The sequence below is a fragment of the Spermophilus citellus genome, assembly GCF_964194105.1.
Source record: "Spermophilus citellus genome assembly, chromosome: 10".
NCBI lineage: Eukaryota > Metazoa > Chordata > Mammalia > Rodentia > Sciuridae > Spermophilus > Spermophilus citellus.
In genome coordinates this window covers 73319358-73341665 of record NC_138197.1, presented here as the reverse complement: position 1 = coordinate 73341665, position 22308 = coordinate 73319358, and the positions used below count along the sequence as shown (strand labels likewise).

At 49.0% G+C, this 22308-nt stretch overlaps 2 protein-coding genes across 2 annotated transcripts; both read right to left on the bottom strand.

Annotated features, from left to right (window-relative positions):
- Window positions 1-263: 263 nt before the first annotated feature.
- On the bottom strand, window positions 264-6912 carry HOXC12 (homeobox C12). The gene is made up of 2 exons (XM_081311554.1): window positions 5124-6912; window positions 264-4371 (listed from the first exon to the last, which is right to left on the bottom strand). Exons 1-2 carry the CDS (start codon window positions 5725-5727, stop codon window positions 4133-4135), a joined length of 843 nt encoding a protein of 280 aa, XP_081167680.1. The 5' UTR covers window positions 5728-6912; the 3' UTR covers window positions 264-4132.
- An 8889-nt stretch (window positions 6913-15801) lies between these two features.
- On the bottom strand, window positions 15802-22151 carry HOXC13 (homeobox C13; the record flags this gene model as incomplete). The annotated part of the gene is made up of 2 exons (XM_081311265.1): window positions 15802-16169; window positions 21419-22151. 2 exons carry the CDS (start codon window positions 22149-22151, stop codon window positions 15913-15915), a joined length of 990 nt encoding a protein of 329 aa, XP_081167391.1. The 3' UTR covers window positions 15802-15912.
- Window positions 22152-22308: the final 157 nt, after the last annotated feature.

The following is a 22308-nucleotide window of genomic DNA, read 5'->3' as shown; positions in this document are numbered from 1 at the left end:
GGACCAAATAAATACAGAACTCATTTGGGTGATATAAGCTTATATATGTAAGCAGAACAGAAGAATGATTTTCTTCCTAAATCTTTTTTTTTTTAAGAGAGAGTGAGAGAGAGGGGGACAGAGAGAGAGAGAATTTTAACATTTATTTATTCTTAGTTCTCGGCGGACACAACATCTTCGTTTGTATGTGGTGCTGAGGATCGAACCTGGGCCGCAAGCACGCTAGGCGAGCGCGCTACCGCTTGAGCCACATCGCCAGCCCCCCTAAATCTTATTTAGGAGAAATATCTTGCTCCTTGAGACCCAGTTTTAGACACAGGGTGTTTTGTGTTAAAGTCAGTGGAGTCCATTGTAATTTGGGGGGTTAAACTAGACAAATAGTTGTGGCACAGACACAATCCTCACTCAGATTCAGAGCTCAGCCTCAACCTGAATATTGGGGTGGTGGGTCCACCATGACCTCCTTTTAATGAGAGACCCATGGAATTCCTTTTCAGTCCTGAGGAGAAGGCTGTAGTGTTTTCCTTCTCTGACAACTTCCTCAGTTATTGAAACTGGAGGCCTGCATAGACGCCACCCAAGAAGGTGCTTTCTCTTTCAGATTGGAAGCAGTTTTGGAATAAATTAAGGGACAGTTATTCATGATCTCCCTAAGTTTCCTCTTTTTTAAAAGCCATAAACTCTTACACTGTTGGCCTTTCCTGTATAGACACATCTTAAGCAGTGGATAGATAGTCCTTTGCCTGATCTCCCCACCTTTACTCTTTATTCTGGTAGTTAACTGGCCCCTCTCCCAGCTCATGGCTTCCAGAAGCTGGTTACCCCCAGCCTCTCCTGCACTCCCTGGGGCCTCAAGGCTTGGAGTCTCCTTCCTGCCTGCACCCATAGGCTCTGCCAGACAGTTGGGAATTAGGAGTAAAGGGAGAATGGGATTTAATATAAATTTGCTAGTTTCTTTAATTGAGGAATGAGGAAAGGAGAGAAAGATTTCAGGGCAGGAGGCTTTGACTCTATGGTCAGTTCAATGGGAGCACCTGGTATTCCTTCAGAAGCCTGGGAGGGTGGAACAGGAATTTGGAAAAGACTGTTTATTATAGCTGAAGCCAGAGAGTTAGAAAGGGTCACTACGGGGAGCAAAAGGAGTAAAGGTCAAGGAAGAGGGAGGGCATTTCATAGGGCAAGAAGGGATAGTAGAGGTGGAAAGGGCTCACGGGTACATTGCATCCTACTGGGCCACTGGCCTGGATGTGGGCTTCTCTCTGGAAAAGCCCAGAGGCGAATACTGGCTTCAAGGATGGAGCCTACTTCACCCACTCCAAGGGGTCTTTAGTTTCCTGCCCAGTTATCTTACAACACACAATGTCCTCTCAGAGTGAAGTTCCAGAATTAGGACCACAGAGCTGAAGCTCCCGAAACACCAACCCCTATTTCAGGGGCACTCTCATCACTCCCATGTCCCAGCTCAGCTTCTATTATTGAGTTCCTGCAATGTAGACCTCCTTTTTTGAAACTGGTTTCTGCTTCTTCTGAGCTGTCCACATTATTTTAGTCCCCATGACTCCTTGGAGCTCTCTCTCCTCCCCCTAGTCTACAGCTCCCTAATTTTCTCTTTGCCAGTAATTGCTGGAGACTACAGATGGCAGTTCATCAACATTTCTTGGTTGACTATATATTTTTGTTGCTTCTTCAACTGTTCTTCCTTTATTATCTATTATACATTCATGATTTTTATTATTCACCTGAATTGGAGAAAATCAAGTGGAGAACAGTTAGGAAGTTGAAGCTCTCATTCTTTGTGGACAGAGGAGTCCATATGTGGGGGGCCCAATTTTAAAAATTGTTCCAAAAATCATACTGTCATACATCCATATTTTAATTATTAATATTAATATGACAAAGCAACTCTGTACAAGGACCATATAAAGGAGAAACGTGCTAAAGACAGATGTTTGAATAGGAGGATATACTACAGAGAGCTGGGAAGGAAGTAGGGAAGGGGTGACTATCCAGGGGGACTATACTAGGTACTAGCAACAGACACATAGTACAGGACATAGATTGACAGAGAAACTCACGGAAGTCAAATTTAAAGTGAAGGAAAGAAAATATTGCATATTTGTCCTCCCGCCCCCCACTATTTTTGAAGTGTTCTGGTCTCTCTGATAGGTTGTAAGAGTCAAGTCAGAGTGGTGAAGCTTGAATCCAGCACTGACCAGGCTGGGTATGGGTGTGCCTCATTTCCAGGACCAATGCACAGGAGATTGAGTGGACAGCTGGAAAGGAGGTGCACTCTAGGAAGGAGTACCTAGGTGAAACAAGTATAGGTTGGTGGAAAGTGTGTCAGGTGTCAGGTGCCCCGTGGGGAATGAAGGCATGTGATTGTATCTCCTCTCTATAGGACCCTGTGAGCACTATTAGGCTGCCTGCAAGTGCAGTAGTGGGCTTGTAGCGGCCCCAGTGGTTTGCTGAGTTCAACTGTTTGCCTGTGCCTCAATACAAACCCTTGCAAGGACTTGAAGCTGTGCTGTTGTTGGGGATGTCTGGTGATCTGTGAATTACCCTCAGAGGATGGGAAGACTTTGCCCTGGTGGGAAACACTCTAAGCCAGCAGGCCAGTTTCATACTGTCCAGGCAGCACTTAACTCCAATCAGTCTTTGCTTCTCATCTCTTTTGCTTCTATAGGGGTGGGACAGCAGATGGGAGACTGGCAGACTCTTGGAAGAGGAATAAAAACTGAGTGCAGGAGGGCTAGTGGGCTCTCTCTCTCTCAACTGCTCCTCTTTGGAGAGTCAGCCCAGGGTCTACTCCACTGGGTCTGGGGCCTGAAGACATTTATGGATAAAAGGCTTTCCCACTTGGAGAAGCCAATCTTTGGCCTCCAATGGGTTCTAGGGAAGTGCCCCTCCCTCTGCTGTGGTCCTTATATTCCAGTGGTTCGCTGGCCTGGGGACGAAGCAACGGAGAGACAAAGGGCAATGGGGGGGGCGGTAATGGAGAGAAAGGAGTTGGGTGGGGAACTGTAACCTCCTTCATTGTCGCCAGCCTGGGAAATAGGGGCTGAGCTGGGCCTCCGCAGCCAGTAGCCCCTTTAAGGGCTGATTCTCTTCCCGCCTCGTAAATTACTCCGGTCCAGCCTCTTCGGCCATGACCGTGAACGCCAGCGGGAAAGGGAGAATCAGCCACTGCTGCCTTGGATGCCAGAAACTCTCCCCGCCAATCAATGCTGTGCTCGCCAGCCCCTTCCAAAGCTTCTTGAACTTCCTGGAGGGCTAGGTGGGGGTCCCTGGGGTGGCTACTGATCTTGTGGCTGCATCCGATTGACCCTCAATTCCTGGCTAGCTGCTGTCCATCCGCAGCCCCATAGGCCAAGATATCAGGTCACCTGTGAGCCAGTGTTGGCCAGGGCAGGCAGGGGACTTCTGAGAGGGCTGGGGGCCAGGAGACTGTTCTGGAAACCTGTCCTAGAGGGGGCATAAGGCTGATGATAGCCTTGCTTGTAGCTCAGTATGCCAAACCCTGAAACTTCTGCCCACACTATGCCCAGGCCTGGGGAACCCAGACCTGAACAACTTTGGGCCTTGCTGATCATTCTCTTCTTCTAAACTGCACTTCCTCCTTGGTTTTGCCCACCCTCCAGTCCTGCCAGAGGTACCCTGACTCCCTTTAATGATCCTCCCCTCTTGCTCCCTCCTCCCAGCCGGTTCTAATCCCACCAACTGTGTGTTTGGGCACCTTGGTTCTACAATCCACCGTCATCTGCTCCTCCAGGAAGAGAGACTAAAGACCACAGAATGGAAGTGGAGGAAGGGACTGTTTCTTCAGATCCTTAGCCTAGGTGCAGCCCCCCATTCCTGCCTCAAATACACCAACCCCATGCAGTGCCCCAGTCTTTCCTGCTTCTGCCACCCAATGGCAGCTGTGAGCTTACTCTCCCTTCTCTCTGGGACCTGGCAGGGCCTGCTGGATGGGGTTGTGGGAGGGAACCGCAAACAAAACAGACAAGAGGATGTCCAGGGAGGGCCTGCCAGAGAAGCCTGGCGATCTAAGCGAGAACTGCGTCCCAGGCAGCGCCCTCTCTTACTCTCTTTTAGTACAGGCTCAGTCTGGGGCTGGTGCCGGTATCCTGACCCCCTAAAAGAAGGAGAGCGCTTGCTCCCTCAACAGAAGTCTTTTCTTTTTCATTCTCCGGTTTTGAAACCAGATCTTGACCTGCTGGTCACTAAGATTCAAGCGGTCCGAGAGTTCCCTCCGGCGCTGGCGTGTGATGAACTCGTTGACCAGAAATTCGCCCTCCAGCTCAGCCAGCTGCAACTTCGAATAGGGCTTGCGCTTCTTCCGTGAGCGGCTGTGGATCGGGTACCAGGGCGCGCCTGGGTGGAGATGAACCGCAGGGTTGGCCAGAGGATCAAGGGGTGACCAGCCCAGTGCCCTCGACCCTTCCCCAGATCCTTTCACTTTGGCTCCACATAGGACCCTAAACCCTTCCTTTCCCTTCTTGCCTCTATGCATCCCAATACCCTCCTCTACCCAGACCCCACCCCCAACAATTCCTCATCTCATCACTCTTTTTTCCACTCTCATTCCTTGCCCTTGACTCCTCAACCCTATCTCTGTTCTATGTTCCTATTCCTCACTTCTCCCCAAACCTCTCCGATTTCTTCTTTCCTATTCCTGCCTGGCCTGGTTCTCCCACATTCACCACCACTAGGTCCTCATCTGTTAGAACAAACATGGACAAGTGGTGAACAGCCTGTGTCCACCGATGTTTCTTTTTAAAAAAAAATGTAGATAACGGGGGTCAGTGGGAAGGCAGAGGGAGAGCCAGGTTCTCCTTTCCCACCTCCTTACCCCAGGCCTAGGGAAGTCCTAGTCAGTATCCTCCTTCTCCGGAGCTCCAGTTCCCCTCTAGTAGCAAGCCAACAAAAAAGGAAATCTCACCAGTTCTTTTATGGGGATATTTACAAGTTTATAGGTCTCTCCCCCCACCCGCACTTCTTTTTAAAAGAAGTGCTTGCTCACCACACATTCTGTCACCCCAGGCAGCCCTAGCTCAGTCCTACCCTGCCCACCCTAGTAGGATGTCAAATCTGAGTAAGTCTCAGAAGCGGGCTGGGGTCCTTACCGCTGGCTGAGAGCCCGCTGCCGGGGTTCAATGGCGATACCAAACTGCCGGGGTCGCCTGTCCCGGCGCCCTTGTTGCCCTCGTTGAGTAGGGACGAACTGGAATCGGATTCCAACGACTGACACGAGGGTGGGTCGTGTGGGGGTCCAGTACTGCCGTCCCCACCGCCGCCGCCTGCCGCGTAGTCGTACTTGAAGCCCAGTGCAGGGGGCCCCGACGGCTCCAGCGGCAGCAGAGCTGCCCCGGGCCCGGGTCCCGGGTCGCGCCCGCGCTCCTCACGCTTCAGACTCCCGCCGCCGCCCTCCGCGCACGGCTCGCGGTAATAACCCTTGCTGTCCTCCACACGAGCCAGCTCGCACGTGCGCCCGAAGGGCGGGTTGAGCGACACCGGGCTGCCGAGATAGGGCTGCGGGTAGCCATTGCACGGCTCAGCCGACGGCCAGGGCAGCGAGCACACGTTGTCGCGGCGTGGGTAGGACAGCGAAGGCAGCCCGGGGAGTTGCGCCCCGGACGCGCGGAAGTTGGGGAAGTAGAAGGTGTCTCCTGTATGGATGTTCACCAGCGGCCCCACAAACCCAGGATTCAGGAGATTATGCTCGCCCATTTCCGCGGGGCCCGACCGGCAGCTTCTACTTTATTGCTATCTGACATTAAACATAGTTAAACCTGCACCAGTCACCCATTGGCCGCCCTGCTCACGTGGGCGCCGCCGCCAGGGGGAGGGGTGGGGACAGCCGATTCCCCCCCACCACCCGGTACCAACTCGAACTTCCCCCTTCCCCAATCGCAAGCAGAGGTGGGGGGGGTGACGGACGAAAGGTGGGGGCAGGTCTATTCGCTGGATTCTGGTTTTTTAAAAAAATCATATAAAACCTGGGGCAGAGAGTGAAGCGATCGCTGGATACGGGGGCAAGAGGGAAAAAGCTACACCAAAAATACCGGCACATACACACCCCTGCACCCTGCAACGCCTCCCCCCATATGTATTATCTTATCCCCAACAGCTGGACGAGTACAGCCTGTCCCTCTTTAATTAGCTCCTTTATTAACTAAAACCGTTGGAATTTACAATATCTCCCCAATAAATTACTATTAGATATTGTGTCATATAAAGTTTACTGGCTGTTTAAGGAGACGGATGAGCCCTTTGGCTCGGAGTTTATTTACAGTAGAGGCGAAGTGGGGGTAAGGACAGGTTTCCCTGCAGCTATCTCTCCCAGCTCTGCTGCTGCTGCTATGCTCATCTTCATCAGCTCTTTCTTAGGAATTTGGAGATATTTGGGGTCCTCTCATCAAGAAGGGCTGCAGAGAATTGGTAATGCCAGTTCTTTTCCCCAGACCAAGAGCCACCCCAGCCTCACACCTCCACTCACCATTAAAGGAAGGATGCAAAAGGAAACCAGAGGAAGCAAAAAAGGAGCTGCCTGCCTGCTCTTGAAAATCTGGGGGCTTTGGACTACTATTCCACTGCAACTTCTGGGGATGAAGGGTCTTCTGGGAATCTCCTGAAGTCTTTTTAGCAGGAGTCTATGTGCCCCTACCAAGGCTTGGCCGGCCAGAGAGATGCCTGACTTCCACTGCAAAGGAGATACCCACACACAACCGCGGACTTGCCGCTGGGACCATCAGACAGCAGCACACAGAGGCCGGCTTTAGGTTGCCTCCTGAGGTGGGCTGGGAGTGAGGGAAAGAAACCTGGAAAATTATCTTGTTGGGGTTTTCAATTTTTATTTATTGTGCAAGTCTTGGAAGCTTCTTCCTGAGAAGTCTGAGAACCCAAAGCTGATGGGCGGTGAGTTAATCAACATCAGCAAAAACATAATTGGATTCTCAACTAGATGCACAGAGCACAGTCAAATGGATTTAAAGGACAAGAAAAATATCCCCCCCCCCAATCAGATTATCTTATTGGGGCCACAGTTGAGAAAACACTCAGACATCTATGTGATTATTTCGAACTTTGATCGAAGCCACAGGCTTAAGTAGTACAAAGTTAGATAAATAGTTCAGCAAATGTACAAATAAAAATAATCCGCTGGAAATTTACAGAAAGCCAGAGGGACCGAGACAGTCCGAAAATAAGAGAGAAAGAAATCCATGTAGGTAAAAGTTAAGTATCTGAGAATTATCCAGAGCTACAAAGGACACTGAAGTGGAGGAGAGTCTCATTTCCCTCTTTTTCTCTCTCCCTCCCCTCTCTCCTCTGCAGGACGCGGCAGAAGAAAACACAGATTCCTCGAATTCCACCGCTCCCTGAATGATTTCATATCCCAAACTATAGCTGCTCACTCCGACAGAAATGTGTCCCCGCGGGCGTCGCCCCAGCAGCTCGCAGCCGGTAGCTCGACGCCCTCCTCTTGCCCAGCTTGGCGGGTTCCGCTTCCCCGCCCCGGCCAGCCAGGCCGCTCGACCGGCCCCTCCCGCCCGGAAGCCGGTCCTGCGCCAGGCCCACTTGCCCGAACCGAAGTCTAGCGGTGGGATGCCCCTCTGTGCAGTCAACCTACAGTCAGATCTAGAGGCGCCAAAGAATGTGCGGGACATTCGGACTGGATTGGTCTTTTTGTGCTTAATTGATTAAGGGGTCTCGAAGCTGCAGAGAGGAGCATCCCTCAGCTGCAAATTCCGTATCACAGCATTTCCAACATCTCATTTCCCGTCTTCAAGATGCATTAATGAGCTCTGTTGAAATTTTAATTTTTATACTTTTTATTTGGGGGTTACTTTGGTCATAAAGATAAACAGGGTGTGACTTTAATATTGCTGATTTCAATCAGAACACTATGCTGGCAGCGAAGTCTCCGCCCAGGCTCCCCAGGCCTCGGCGGCGCTCAGCAGCTATTGTTGGTGTGAAGGATGCCGTAGCTGGCTTTGCCGAATAATCACTAGCCTTTATGGGATAGAGTCTTCTCCCCACTCTCTTTTCCCTTTCCAGATGACTCTGATCTCCTAGAAAAAGGACTCCAGGACAAAGGTCTCGGCCTCTCTCGTCCCTCCCCAGCTCGAAAAAAATCTCAGGCTAGGAGCTCTACTTGCTGCCCTCCTGGGCCAGACCACTGAACGCTGGAAGCATCGGCCACAGGGCGGCAGATGCAATGCTGGGGAAATGCATTTCTCCCAGCCCCTATTCGGCTCCATCAAAGCAGGCTGTTTTCTGCAGGTTTCAGACTCTGGGCACCGACGCACGCACCAACCCGCTTCCTTCTGTGGAACCGGATATTGGTTTCTCTCAGGAAGAGCTGCCGAGAGTCATCAGTAAAATTCGAATCCTCAGGGTTCTGCTCCCTCAAGTCCACGGTGAACCAACCTAGGGATTTTCAGGACCTTGCGGAGGACTCAAGCAATCTAAGTATCCATAGCGAACCACAGTGGCTCTGTTTGCCTCTAAGTAACCCCTCCACTGATGCAACTTAGACACCCCTTCCTTAACCGGGCTCAGACAAACAAAACGCGGCTCCCAAACTGGATCCCCGGGGCCGGCGGGAGGCTAGGTTGTGAAGCTTCAAATTTTAAGTCCAGCCTCGGTAAAACCTGCTCCCTGGGAACGAGCTGAGGCTAGGTGAGGAGATTAGGAGGGACTTGCAGCCCAAGCGTTGGGCAGCTGCGTTTAGCCGGGTTTAATCCGCCGGCACTCCACTACTCACACGCAAAACTATGGCTAGTCAACAGCGGAGCAATTGGTGCGTCTCAACTCTCCTGCACATTCATCAAATCACGGTGCTAGAAGGGGTGGCTTGCCTGCTGGTCCCTAGGCCACTGGCTGTCGCTGCAGCTGGCCAGGCTCAACCATGCCCCGCTCATTAACTCGGGGGTTAATTAAAGCTGAAGGCAAGGATACAGTCCAAGGCTTTCCTTGAAGACCCTAGGCAGCCGGCGTCTTTCAGCGCATCCACCAGCTGGATGCCCCTCCATCTCTTCCACACTTTGTCTTTTTTTGTATCCCTCCCGCATCCTCATGGCCTCTACTGTGACTAAGATCGGGGACAGGAGTTAATGATAAAATTTAAACCGTCTTTGGTGACTTGGGCAAAGCGGCTGTAGGAAGCTTATGCCTCCGGAATCAGTTTAAGAGGCAGCTGCGCTCAGGCCCTCCTGCCAACGAGGTCGGGAAATATTCAGCACAGTGCTGCCTTCTCCCTGGTGGGTGAGAGGCCGGAGAGGTTCAAGGTCACTGTCTAGTTTGCAGAAAGCGGTTCTGCCACGTATGCAAATGAGTCAGGACCTGGACCCCTGTAGGGATGCAAGCAAGAGATTTGAAGGATGGGGGAGGGGAGAAGAAGAGAGGTGGTTGGGGAGGGCCTGAACCGCGCCCAACTCCTTTTCGGTGGTTCTCTACATCTCTCCAATTTGGTATGGCTGGGGTTTGGGACTGGAACTTTGTCAAGTTCAGACAGGGGTGGGGGTAGGAGTAGTAGATTTGTTCTCCTCTTTCCTCATTTCACTGGCTTCTCTAGTATTGGAGCCCACCTGGCTCCTAGCCCTCCCTGTGAGTGTCCAGGACCTAGATCAAATCGGAAGATCCTTTCTTCAGTGCCACTTTCTAGGGATCTGCAGCCTGGAGGAGAGGGGCTTGAATAAACCTTGGGTGAAGGAGCCCAGACAGGCATTCAGGTTCAGACTCCTCCCCTGGCTCCTCTGGGCTCCCTCCTGCCAAAAGACCCCAGTCGAATTGCCACTCAGAAAATGGGAAAGGGGTAAGGGGAGAGAGACATCTGGGAGACCATTTCTTCACACACCCCTCAACTTGAGCATTTTCAAATGAGCCATCTTCCCTCATTTTTCTGTCCTTTCAGTGGCGGGTGGCGCGCTAACAGTTAAATAGAACCGTAGCTCTGACATTTTCCGCCTCCGCCAGCAGAGGATCTCCTCCGCCTAGTGAATTACTGAATGTCAGAGAAGGTGTAGGGACCAAGTTGAAAAAAAAAAATCATCAAATGCCACACCCACAGCCGCCAGTAATGCAGCCTAGTCCAGGTCTGCATCCACCTCCAAGCTGGGTAGGGGGGATGGTGATGACTACCCCAAGTGCCCTGGCCCTTCAGCCCTGCAGGCTGACTCTGACCACATCCACTGGCTTGGTCCAGCTCTGAAGAGGGCTTGAGATCTGCTTGGGGTCTGCTCAACACAGCTACCCAGCTGCTTCCCAAACCCAGGACCCCAGTCCTGGGCGAAGGGGGGCCAAGGATTGAGGTTGGAGCAACCAACCCAGGAAGCTGATGGGGGTGGGACAACGAGCTGACAACCTCAAAGCTGGCTGAGCTTGGAGAACAGGGGTTCACTTACCTTTGGAGACTGAAGAGGCTTAGAAGGGTGAGGGGCAGGAGTTCTCAGCCTCTAGAAACCTTCCGCATCCCCCCTCCCCAAGGCCGCCCGCAGGCCCAGCCGAGGTATCCAAGGGGCGGGGCGGGAGAGCCGAAGGGAGCGGCCAGCGGCAGGCGCGCGGGAGCTGAGTTGCCAGAGCATCTCTGGAGAAGCCGCCTTTTATGGGCGTTATTAGCGCCCCTGTCTAGACTGGAGACGACACCTCCTCTGTGTGTAAACAGAGGCGGCGGGCTCCGGCGCAAAGGGGGATGGTGAAGCAGCCCTCCCCTTCATTGGCCACCGGAAGATCAAGGCCTTTTCCATCCTCCCCCCCTTCCCCTGTGCTCCCTGTGATGTCAAGGTCAGAAAGACCTAGTCATGGTCAAGGCTAAAAGAGGAAGAGCCTGGTTGGTTGCTAAAAGAGTCTAGCCCCCTCCTCCTTCTCCCAGAAGCCCCTCGCTCCTCAGGGCCCCTCAATCCTGCACCAACCAAGGAATGTCTAGATACACATCTGCTAGAACCGGCACTTAGAAGTTTTGTTAAGGGTGGGCTCCAATACCACCTAAGACTGACTCAGGAGGATCCTGGGTGGGAAATTCTCTTTGAAACAGGATGGAGCTACAAAGAGGTCAATTGCAGGGACCCCAGCTGGAACAGGAGGGACTTTTTAGAGAGATGTCGGCTTTGCACCCACAGTGAGTGCTCACCTCTCTCCCCACTGCTGACCCAGCCGCCTGTGAATCAATCTCAAGAGAAGATGGTCTCAAGAGCAGACAGCCATGAAGGGATCTGCTGAGAGAATTGCTGGCCTTGCTTCCTCAGGTGGGTTCCTGACTCTGGGACTACTGACCGAAGAAAGGCCAGTAGTCCCTTGCCAACGCACCCCATGTTAATTGTGGTAATGCTGGCAAGGAAATTTTGATGCGTCATTTCTACTTGGTAATGGCCCTCAGCAAAGGCCTATCTTGAGAAGCTGAGTAAGGAAGGATTTTTTCTCCAATCAGAAAAGGATCTAGCTGAACCATCCTTGGCAGCTTAGGAGAATGACCTCCATAGGGTGAGTCCTGTGAAGCCCCAGCTCACTAGGCACACTTCTTGGCCTAGGGCAAGTGGGGAGTGGCATCAGGCTATCAGAAGGATACAGCTCTTCAGACTAACCTCTTGTACCCTCCTATTTGCCTTCACTCGCAGCCAGCCTAATTCTAACACCAACACTAGGAGACTGGCCTTGGAAAGAAAGACTTTTGGTGGGGAAGGTACTGAGGATTGAACCCCAGGGTGCTTTACTATTGAGCTATGTCCCAGCTCTTTTTAACTTTTTGAGATAGGGTCTCATTAAGTTTCTTAAGGCCTTTTCCCATTGCTGAAGCTGAGCACAAACTTGTGATCTTCCTGCCCCAGCCTCCAAAGTCACTGGGATTACAGGTTTGTGCCATCATGCCTAGCCAAAAGATTTTTATTGTAGGTGTAAATAAAAAGGAGAAAATGCACTCTACACCTTGGGGTAAGTGTGCCAACTGACAACACTTTCATTTCTACACTTCCATACAAGCAGCCAGGACATTCTCAACTGCTCAAAGGCTCTACACACACACACACACACACACACACACACACACACACACATCCCTTCAAGGAATATCTCACACAGTCACCGGTGACAACTCTTGGATGAAGAAAAGGGACCAATATAATTGGGAAAGAATATCCATTTCCCAACTTTGCTTCCCCAGAACCCCCCGCTCCACACACACACACAATATTTGCTTACTGTTATGTGAGATATACCTCCAGAATTAATTTGGGCATGATAAGCCTCCAAAATCAGTGTAGATATATTTCATCAAGTATTTGGGAGGATTCTAAACATGCTGGGGCTCACAAGCTTTCAGAGAAAACACAGTCATTGCTTCCCTTGCCAATGTCCTAGTGCACCTTCAATCACCTACTTCTGGGGTCTTTGAAAGCATCTCTCAGTATGGAAGACTTGATTTCTTTATTTTTTTTCTCCCTACTCCCCACCCCACCCTTTTCTTTTCTTTCTTTGTTTACTTCTTTCTTTTTCTTCTTCTTCTTCTTCTTCTTTTTTTTTTTTTTTTTTTTTTTTTTTGTCAGTGCTGGGGATTGAACCCAGTGCCTTGTACATGTAAGGCAAGCACTCTACCAACTGAGCTATATCCCCAGTCCCTGTTTGTCTTTCTTTTTTTTTTTTTTTTTTTAAGAAGGGCTTTGCTGTGTTGCCCAGGCTGGCCAGAACTTCTGGACTCAAGCAATCCTCTGGTCTCAGTCTCCAAGTAGTTGGGACTTCAGGCCCACTACTATGCCTAAAACTTGGTCATTTGGTTAAGTATGGGTTTGTGTGCAGAAATAGAAGGATCCCTCAGTCCTCAGAGAACTCTAGACTTCTCTTTACTCACTGAGTCCCCAACTTCACTTGCATCTATTACAATGTCACAGGACTACCCCTAACAGTCAAGAGGACTGGGCTTCAATAGTCCCAGGATTCTCTCCACTTTGTTCCTTTCTCTAATCAAACTCACACACATTTAAACTTCAACTCTCTATCTCAGAAGACATTCAGAGGTTTTTGGAGAAGAGTTGGTATACTAGATGTGGAGAATAAGGAGAGATGGAATTTAAAATGAATTTTTTTTTTTTTGGTACTGAGGATTGAACCCATGGGTGCTTAACCATGGAGCCACATCCCCAGCCCTTTTTATTTATTTATTTTTTAAATTTTGAGACAGGGTCTCGCTTACAGCCCTTCAAAGTTGCTGAGGCTGGCTTCGAACCTGTGATCCTCCTACCACAGCCTCCTGAGCTGCTGGGATTACAAGTGTAAGGCATTGCACCCAGCAAAAAAAGAATTTTATTCTTAGGAGATTCATCTATTACCTCTCTACTACCTAGTATGTGGTTCTCTGGTAGTCAACCCTGTGTTGAGACCAGTGGAACAGAAGTGGCAGCCACATCTCTTGTAGAGCCTCTGCAAATAATAAACTCTTCAGGCTCTTTGTCTCAGGCTGTGTATGTGTATGTGTGTGTGCAAGCACGCGCAGGTGCACACATGAGCATGTGTGAACTTGTGCTTCACTCCCAGAAAAACTATTTAAATGAAAATTTAAAAGCTACAGCCCCATCAGGCAAAAGGAAAATGGAGAACTCTGATTTCCAACCTGATGCCTCCAGTCTTTCTATGTCTCAGGAGAGGAAAAATATTATATATAAATAAAAATTGCTGCAGTAAAGATTTAATCTGAGATAACATTGTTTTAGGCTATATTGCTTTTTAAAAGTCTCTTAACCTGACAACTTAACGATCTCATTAACTCTGCCAGATAGGGAGATAGGCACAGACGCGACAAGGAAAACAAATTAGTGGCAGCATCTACACAGGCTCCTGATTGCCTGGAAGACTGGGGTTCCCAGAAATGCTAGAGAGTAAAAGCAGTGCTGGCTTGGGTAACTGGGGGCCCAAGGGATCTTAGTGTTCTGACCTCTCCTCATAGGTTGATAGAAGAAAATACTGCACTCAGGGCAGCTGGATCCTAAGCTTCCTTGGCAGACTGTGCCCATCTTATTCCAGCCTCAACTCCACCCCCAAGGTGGCTGGAGGAATTTGGGACCCTCTGATGGCAGTAGGACCCCCAGACGGAGCCAAAGTTTAGCTTTCCATCCCTACAGCTGCTACCATAAGCCCACTCAGCTCCCAGTTGGGATGCTGCCTACTCAGCACCCAGAATGGATCTGAATTTCAGTTATTATTTTTTATATATTTTGTGATGGTGAGGATCAAACCCAGAGCCTCATGCATACTATTCAAGCACTCTACCTCTGAGCTATACCCCCAGCCCTAAGCCCCAACTATTAGTGGAAGTGGCCAGTGATGTACTTTTCTCATCCAACTACTTCCATGCCTTTTAAGTTGCCAAACATATTTTTTCCTCCCCTAAGTTTGGTGTCAGCATGGGAAGTTTTCTCTTGCTTGAATAGTACAAATAGTTCAAATCCTAAGTAAAGCAAAATACAGCTTGGGCATCTACCCAGATGGGGTGAATCTATACTCTTTCCCCTGCCCATTCTGGCTCAGTCATTAGACATCATTAGATGGCTCTGAGAAGCCAGTGGACAGAAGGGGCGTCAGAAGGAAATCTGAGCAATGAAATCAAGCAAAAAAAAAAAAGATATTTTATTTTAAAAACAGGTTTGTGGGATTTTTCTGTTTGCATTCAGTACATTGTCATTCAGACATCACAATACTATATACAGATACACAACATTTAAAAAAGAGCCTATTTCTGATGGACATTTCAAAAGAACACTGTTTTGTAATGCGCCAGTGCGAAGAAGGAAGGAGGTGAGGGGCCCCCACAGCACCAAGTTGGTCTTTGAGAGGGGAAATATTAGGCAGCATCTACATTTAGCTGGATAATTGAGGACCAGTTATTTTAGGCTCCTAGAGTAGCTCCTCTAGCTTTCCTAGGAAACTCAGTAAAAATGAAAGTGTAAATCCTCTCTCTTCAGCTATTGTTTTGATGGAGAACTGACCAGAGAAAGATTCTACTGAGGCACCCACTCTCCATCCCCTTCAAAGAGAAGTTTATTCTTAAAAAAAAAAAAAAAATGTTCTGTTTCTGAGCCTGGCCTAATCCCCAACCTCACCAGGAGAGAGAAAGAGGAAAGATAAGCCACATTTAGCACTGGGGTTGGAGTTCTGTCCTCCTTGAATTTCCACATGAGTGAGAGAGAGAGAGAGCATAGAAGGGAGGTGGTGGGGGCAAAGGCAGCTCCAGAGAGAAATTGTTTTCAGGTTGGGATGGGTTAAGGGTTGCACCAACTCCAGGTTTTGTTGAAATAGGAAAGAAAACTTAAAAGTTCTAAGCAAGATCTGTACTCCAATCAAGCTGCCAGGTCCCCAATAATTATCATCAATATTATTAACACGACTTTAAAAATATGCACAAACATCATCGTAACTGGAAAATCTTGCCTATGGAATGCAAGAGGGAGAGGGAAAAGGAGAAACTGGAAGTACAAACTCACCAGATCCTGTGCCCAAGCCACACCCCTAAGAAGGGTCTTCTACCATCTTGGGCATAGGATGAGGCAAGGATAGGGTCATTTGGGACATCCCCCCACCAACCCTACTTTGGTTGGAAAGATTGGGCTCTCCGCTGCCATTCCTCTATTTCTGGTGAGGGGAAGGGAGACAGCTAGAGAAGTAGAGGCCCACGGCCTTCCTCCCACAACTCGCCAGCTCCAAAACAGCTGAAGCTCCGTGAGTACCCTCTGGATGGGAGAGGGGGCGGGGATGGAATGGGGATTTAGGGCAAGGCAGAGCGCAGCCTGGGAGACTCTGGGCCTCCTGGCGCGGGGTCCTCTTTCTTGTTAACATTAAATACTCGTCTGCACGGGCACAGCGTCCTTCGTGGGTTCGGTTATGGTACAAAGCGGCGACATAAATAGACGGGGCGGGCTGCGGGGTGGGCGGTCAGGTGGAGTGGAGATGAGGCGCTTTCGATTTGCTGACCACCTTCTTCTCTTTCACCCGGCGGTTCTGGAACCAGATGGTGACCTGGCGCTCAGAGAGGTTCGTCGTAGCAGAGATGCGCCGGCGCTTCTCTTTGGTGATGAACTTGCTAGCCGCATACTCCTTCTCTAGCTCCTTTAGCTGCACCTTAGTATAGGGCACACGTTTCTTGCGCCCGCGCCGGTAGCTGCTCACTTCGGGCTGTAGGGGAACCACATCTGAGGGGAAAGAGAAGGCAGGCGGGAGGAAGTGAGGCAAGAGGCTGGATCTGGCTAGAGGCCGCAAGCAAGGCTATGACACTGCTGAAGCACCGGGTTTGGGCAGGGACTCAAAGAGGGCCCGCGGATTGCTCTGCCTAAGTAATCCTTTGCACCATTGCTATTAACAAAGACAGGAATAGGGTGAGACCACTGGGGTTCTGGCCTCTGGTACAAATTTCAGGGGAAGAGGCGCCAAAAAGTCAGTGATTAAGATAATATTTTAATGCAATGTTTAAAATAATCAAAATGAATGCAAAAAACGCACGATAAGCAGAATATCAATTTAAAAAATAAATACAGGATCAGTATTACTGATTTTTCATTTTGCCTCAGGCTCCAAAATGGCTCTGCATAGCTCTCCTTATTAGGAACCTTGAGCCTTTAGAGGGGAACCTCTAAGGACCTGCCATGCCTATTGGATCCCGGGTATTTAAAAAAATACCTTCCTACAGTTGGCTCATTGGGTGCCTATCAGTCTATACTCTGCCCCATCATCAGAGGAAGGAGTTCTGTTGTATGTGTGTTCTTGGCTTCAGTGAGCACAGACAACCAAATGGGTTTGGGCACTGGCCTTACAATAGAAATCTGAGGTACTAACATAAAATGTCAGGAGAGGAAGGGCGTCCAGGGGAAGCCAGCCTGTTTGGGGACCAATTACTCTAAAATTGGGGCTCAATGTTGTAAGCCACCTAACAGCAACCAAGGTGAGAAGTCCTGTCTCAAGGCATTGGGAATCAGGTAGTGGGGGTCCACACTTAGGTCCTACCCAAACAGAGCAAATTTGGTCCCAACCTCTTCATTGTTCCATTCTTTTAAGGCTGAAACAAACTAACTACATCCTATGAGAGTCCTAATCCTAATCCTAACCTTGTCATTCCAATCACAACCAGTTCAGTTTCTTTGGGTTCTGAGAATTTCACAGGAACTGAAAACAATATGTGACTTATATCCCTGTCTTCCACTCTACCCTCACCCCTGGCAGTAAAGATCACAGAAACACTTTCACAGGGAAGTGGGGGAATGAGGAAGATTAACTGAATAACTCAACTCTCAATTTTTTCCACATAAGTATTATACTTCATCAGGTAGAAGCCAATGAGGGAGACTGAACTATTTGAAGTTTCCTCTTCATTCACACTATCCTTTGGAGTTCAGAGTGAAGATACAAAATTCCTCCTGAAATGCTTCTTCATACCCCACCCACACAAAACACCTTCCCTGCACCTACTCCCATTGGGTCTGCACTCTCCCAGGGATGCTTATCTATACATGCTGGGGAAAGAAGAGTTCACAATCAAATGTAGGGAAAAATAAAATGCCCAGTAAGAAAACAGGGGTGAGGGAGTTCCAATAGCCTGCTTTGGCTGTCTTCATGGTGACAATTTCTCAGGAAAACTGTGCAGCTTTTCATTTTTCTCTGTCTCTGTACAAATAAAGCCATTTTTTAAATCTGAAAAACAAAATAACTTCATTTTACAGATAAGATCCTTTAAGTTAAAAAATGGTTTTTAGGTACAAGATAATTTTTTAAAAATTCTTAGTTCTCAGTTTGTTTTTAGATATGACCATGAGTTGAGAAATTGATGATTCAGGGACAAGAAAAAAAATGAACAGGGTAAGTAGTGATACAATGAGTTTTCTGGTTTTGCTTTTGTTTTTAAATCCTCAGAACATTTCCTCAGGTTTATTTTGTTAAACCCATTTAATCAGATCAGGAACCTGAGACTCAGAGAGGATAAAATAATTTAAACATCAGAATCAAAATTTTAAATTCAGATTCTTTGGACTCTTAATATAATAACATCATATGTTTTTAAATGAAAATAGGCCATGTAGTATAACTCAGCTTTAAAACACCCCTTTTTAAAAATTTTTCCTGGAGAGCAAAGATAGATTTTACTTTCTGAATTAACCAAATAATTGTCCCTGATTTTTTTTTTTTTGCTTCACTTTCTGTGAACTCTTACAATTACTTACCTAATTTTGACTATCTAAACTCCAACTCTAAATTTCTAGTGAGGTTTAATCTACAAAACCCTAAAAAAAATCAGTTTAAAAAGCAAACAACTAGTCTAAACTGGTTATTTTCTCTATAGGATGACACTAATTGATTTGACCAAGATTTTCATTTTTCAATTTCAGCCAGAGTGCAGGCTGTCTGGCTTCTTTAGGAAATCGCACCAGTCTTGACTTTTCAAAGAAGCCCCCCTTTCATTGTCTGTGGCCTTTTGGAAAGGAAGTAGGATCTACAGATGTGGAAACATCTGGTAGATGAGACCTTGAGCTGTGTCTACACTGGCTAAAATAAGTGGGGACTTGGCTATTAATTTCACAACTACTCCCTCCCTAGACTCCCTCCGGATCTCATATACCAATCACTTCATACCTCTCAACCTAGTCAACACCTTTGAGGAGTGAATGAAAATTAGATCATTGCTTAGCCTTAGCTTTTTCTTGGAGCCCAAGGGGCTTCCATGTACAGGTTCTCACAGCCAACCCACCCTTTATTACTCATTCCCAAAAGCAGGCTCTGGGCTCTGAAGACTATGTTGTCCAACTAGAAATCCAGCTAGCTGCTCTTCTCAACCCAAATCCAAAGGCTTGTCAGCAGGGATTTCTAATATGGTCCAAGTCATCAATGTTTCTTTCTCTCCCCCTTAACCCCATCTCTCTCTCTTTTTCTCTCTCTCCCTTCCTCTTGAATTCTATCCTGGATTTTGTCTCTCTCAGTTAAAAAAAAAAACCCACAAAAAAAAAAAAAGAAAAGAAAAAGGAAACGGTGTCTATACTCATCATAAGACCAAAAAAAAAAAAAAAAAAAAGAAAGAAAAAAAAAAGAGCAATGAAGCTAGGGTCTGTATAATTGGAAGAAGGAAGAAGCCACAACACATCTCCCTAATTATCTGGATCTTTCTGAACAATTGCCTCCATCTCCCACACCAGCCCAGACTGCCATAGATGAGGTTTCTCAGAGCCAGAGGCACTGAAGAGAGACAGTGGTGTTTATGCCTAGATGTTGCCGAACAAACCACAATTGCATAGACAGAGTTATCTAGAAATCTCACTACTTCTAAAAGATCTGTGTGGGTAGAAAGATGGAGGGTGTCTGAAGATAATTTCTTTTTCATCTGACTCTCGCCCAGACCTCTGCATTCACTGAGGTACACCATCCCAATCCTATTTCTACGGAGTTGCAGAGGCACACTGGGTTTTATATCCATTTCCATGCTATAATTTGCGAATGTATTAAACCTCAATTGGGCTGTATTTTTTTATTTCAAAGATATTTTTTCTCTAGGAGGCTGTGATAGAAAAGTGTTTATTTTTAGCAGATTTTTTCCCCCTGAGAGCCTTTGAGATGTTTATTTTGATCAAAGATATTCCTGAGCTTCACTCCAATCCTTTACCTCCACCAGGATTCACATGCAAATCATGGATATTAGAGTAGCTCTTTCTCTTCTACCTCATGACTCTAAACACATTGTCCATTGCTGTAGGCCTGGGTGCTCCCACCCACAGTGGGCCTGCTGGGCACCTGCTCTCTTGCCTATTGGTCCCGTTGCATGGTCCATGGGGTCCACTGCTCCAGAAATTCATACTGGACCCTCATTTTCTAAGGAACTTTCTGTTTTGGTCAAATAGAGAATTAAAGGGCAACCGCTCTATAATACATTATAGTATACCTACATGTAAACTGCCTGTCTTCTAGAAATATTCCACATTAGGCAGTTAATAAAAAATCATGTAACATTTAGTTCTTACAACCAATAAAGAGTAGGTGATGCATGATACCATGTACTAAAATTATATCATACTTAATTCTGATAGTCAGAAATGGGGTGACTTGTGTTGGTCCCACCCTGGTATAAGGAGTGTTAGTAAATTTCATCATGGTTACAGAACATTGTCTGCTACTCTCTAACATCATTCAGTGATTCTTCACCATCTACCTCTCTTCCCAATCCCAACCCGGATACAGAGGAATTTTAGGCCCACCCTTAGGAGGTCTTCAGGTCTATGCTTTCCAATGAAAATATCCCTGGCCCCAGCACGTGTAGCTAAGGGGGCCTTTTAGGCATTATAGGGAGATATCTGGGGCTGCTCTGGTCCCCCAAAGACCTTTGAATGCATCACATCAGAAGGAAGGACCTTCTTTCACTGAGCTCTGCTTACAGGGACAGCAGACTCAAATGCTGGCTTCTCTAGACCCCAGAGAATCCTTATTTCTCAAGAAAATGGAATCCAAAACTACTGATGTGGTTTTGGGAAATCTGGGATTGGTCTTTCTCCTCTGGGGAAGGGTGGGAGTTATAGAAACCTTTCCTATTCAGAGATAGTATCCGTTGGAAAAAGAATAGGCCATTAGTAAATTGTCCTCTCACATACACAGCTATGCAAGATTCAGGGGTCCCCAGGCAATGGCCTGGACCCCAGATCCTCACAGGTCTTCTTACTCCACCCTGCATCCACAGCCCCTCTTTCTCTGTCTGGGGCACCAACAACTAACTCTTTTTTGACCACATTTGGGGGATGTGGAAGTGGATTCAAGGGATTTGAGCTCAGCATACCAGAGTGCCAAAGAAAATTTAATAGGGCTTGCATCCCTCTTGTTCCTCTCGAATTTTAGCTCTTCGAGACCCTTAACAATCTGAGTATCTATGGATGAATTTTTTAAATAAATCAAGAAAAAAATTTACAGTTCTACAGTATCTGGCAAATTAGATTGCTATTTTTTAAAAAGCACTACTGCCTGAATGATTCTGAAAATCCAGGCAAAGAGAGGGCTCTTATCCCCTCCTGCAATTATTCAGTGGGTTGAGAGTTTTGTCCTAGATTTCAAGGCAATGGAGGCCCATTCCACCCCCATTCTGACCAGCCAGCGGGTTTAAGGTACAGTAGCTCTGCGTGAGGCTGGAGCGGGAAGGGGGAGGAGGAGGTGAGCTCCTGACCCGAGCCGGAGCCCGTGGCCGGGCGCTCGGCGCCTGTGATTGCTTCACTCTCGACCCGGCAGCTCCGGGGAACGTGTCGGAGCAGATTTCTCCCCAGCGCATTCCTCAGCTCAGCTCGCCCGGCCGGCTCCATCGACAGCCCAGCCGAGCCGGCGCGCCGGGGCCAGACGGCGGGGGTGGCTGGGGCGCGGAGCCCCGGGGCAGGCAGGGCGGGAGGGGTCCCCGGCGGCGGCGGCGGCTCTCGGGCCCCTTCCTTACCTGGGAAGGGAGACTTCCAGAGGTGGGCGGACTGCGACTGCTCCTTGGAGCAGTACACCTGACTGTCCCAGCCATTGGAGAGAGCCCAGTGCTGGTAGCCTTCGACCGGGATGAGCGCGTCGTGACGCGGCTCCGGGTGCCCGCTGATCCCAGGCACCACCGACACGTCCAGGTAGCCGGGCATCGCCTGGTAGGAGCTGGCGAAACTGGGGTAGAAGGCGAACTCCTTGGCCCTGGAGGACAGGTCGTCTCCGGGCAGGGAGCCCGACGGCTCCGGATACTTATCGCCCGGGTGGTAGGCGCAAGGCTTCTGCTGCAGGTTCACGTTGTGCGACAGGCGGCAACCGTAATAGCTGCCCCCGAATGGGTAACCGTAGCCCAAGGTGGCGCTGGACGAAGTGGGGGGCGCCGGCGGCGGGGCGCACTGGCGCGCCGCCTCCGGGGCCGGAATGTCCGTGTAGACGGCGCCCTGAGGGGCTCCCAGAGGAGCAGGCGGGCGGCCCAACACCGGGTGCGGGAGCAGGTCGCGGCAGTGGCTGGCCGGGCAGCTGCTGCCCAGACCGTCCATGCTTGGGGCTTTGCCGGGGCTGGCTCCGCTGCAGCCGCCCCCCGTTCCTCCCGCACTACCGCCTCCCCCGCCGCCGCCGCCGCTGCCGCTCTCCGCCGCGCTGTCCTCATAGACGTACATAAGGCTCTCCGGCCAGCGTGGATGCAGGAGCAGCGAAGTCGTCATGACATGATCTGCTCGAGCTTTTTAAAAACTCCACTTGCCAGAGGCAGCGAGCTAGGGAGACACCTCGCTCCCTATTTCCCTCCCCATCCCTCCTCCCTTCCCTCTCCACCCCACCCCTCCTCCTCCTGGTGCTTCCACCTCGCTCCACACAATCCCT

Coding starts and splice junctions, on each gene's coding strand:
- HOXC12 (XM_081311554.1), bottom strand. CDS start 5,727: ATGGGCGAGCATAATCTCCTGAATCCTGGGTTTGTGGGGCCGCTGGTG. Junction 4,372..5,123: donor CAGCGGGCTCTCAGCCAGCG/GTAAGGACCCCA, acceptor ATCTCCACCCAG/GCGCGCCCTGGTACCCGATC.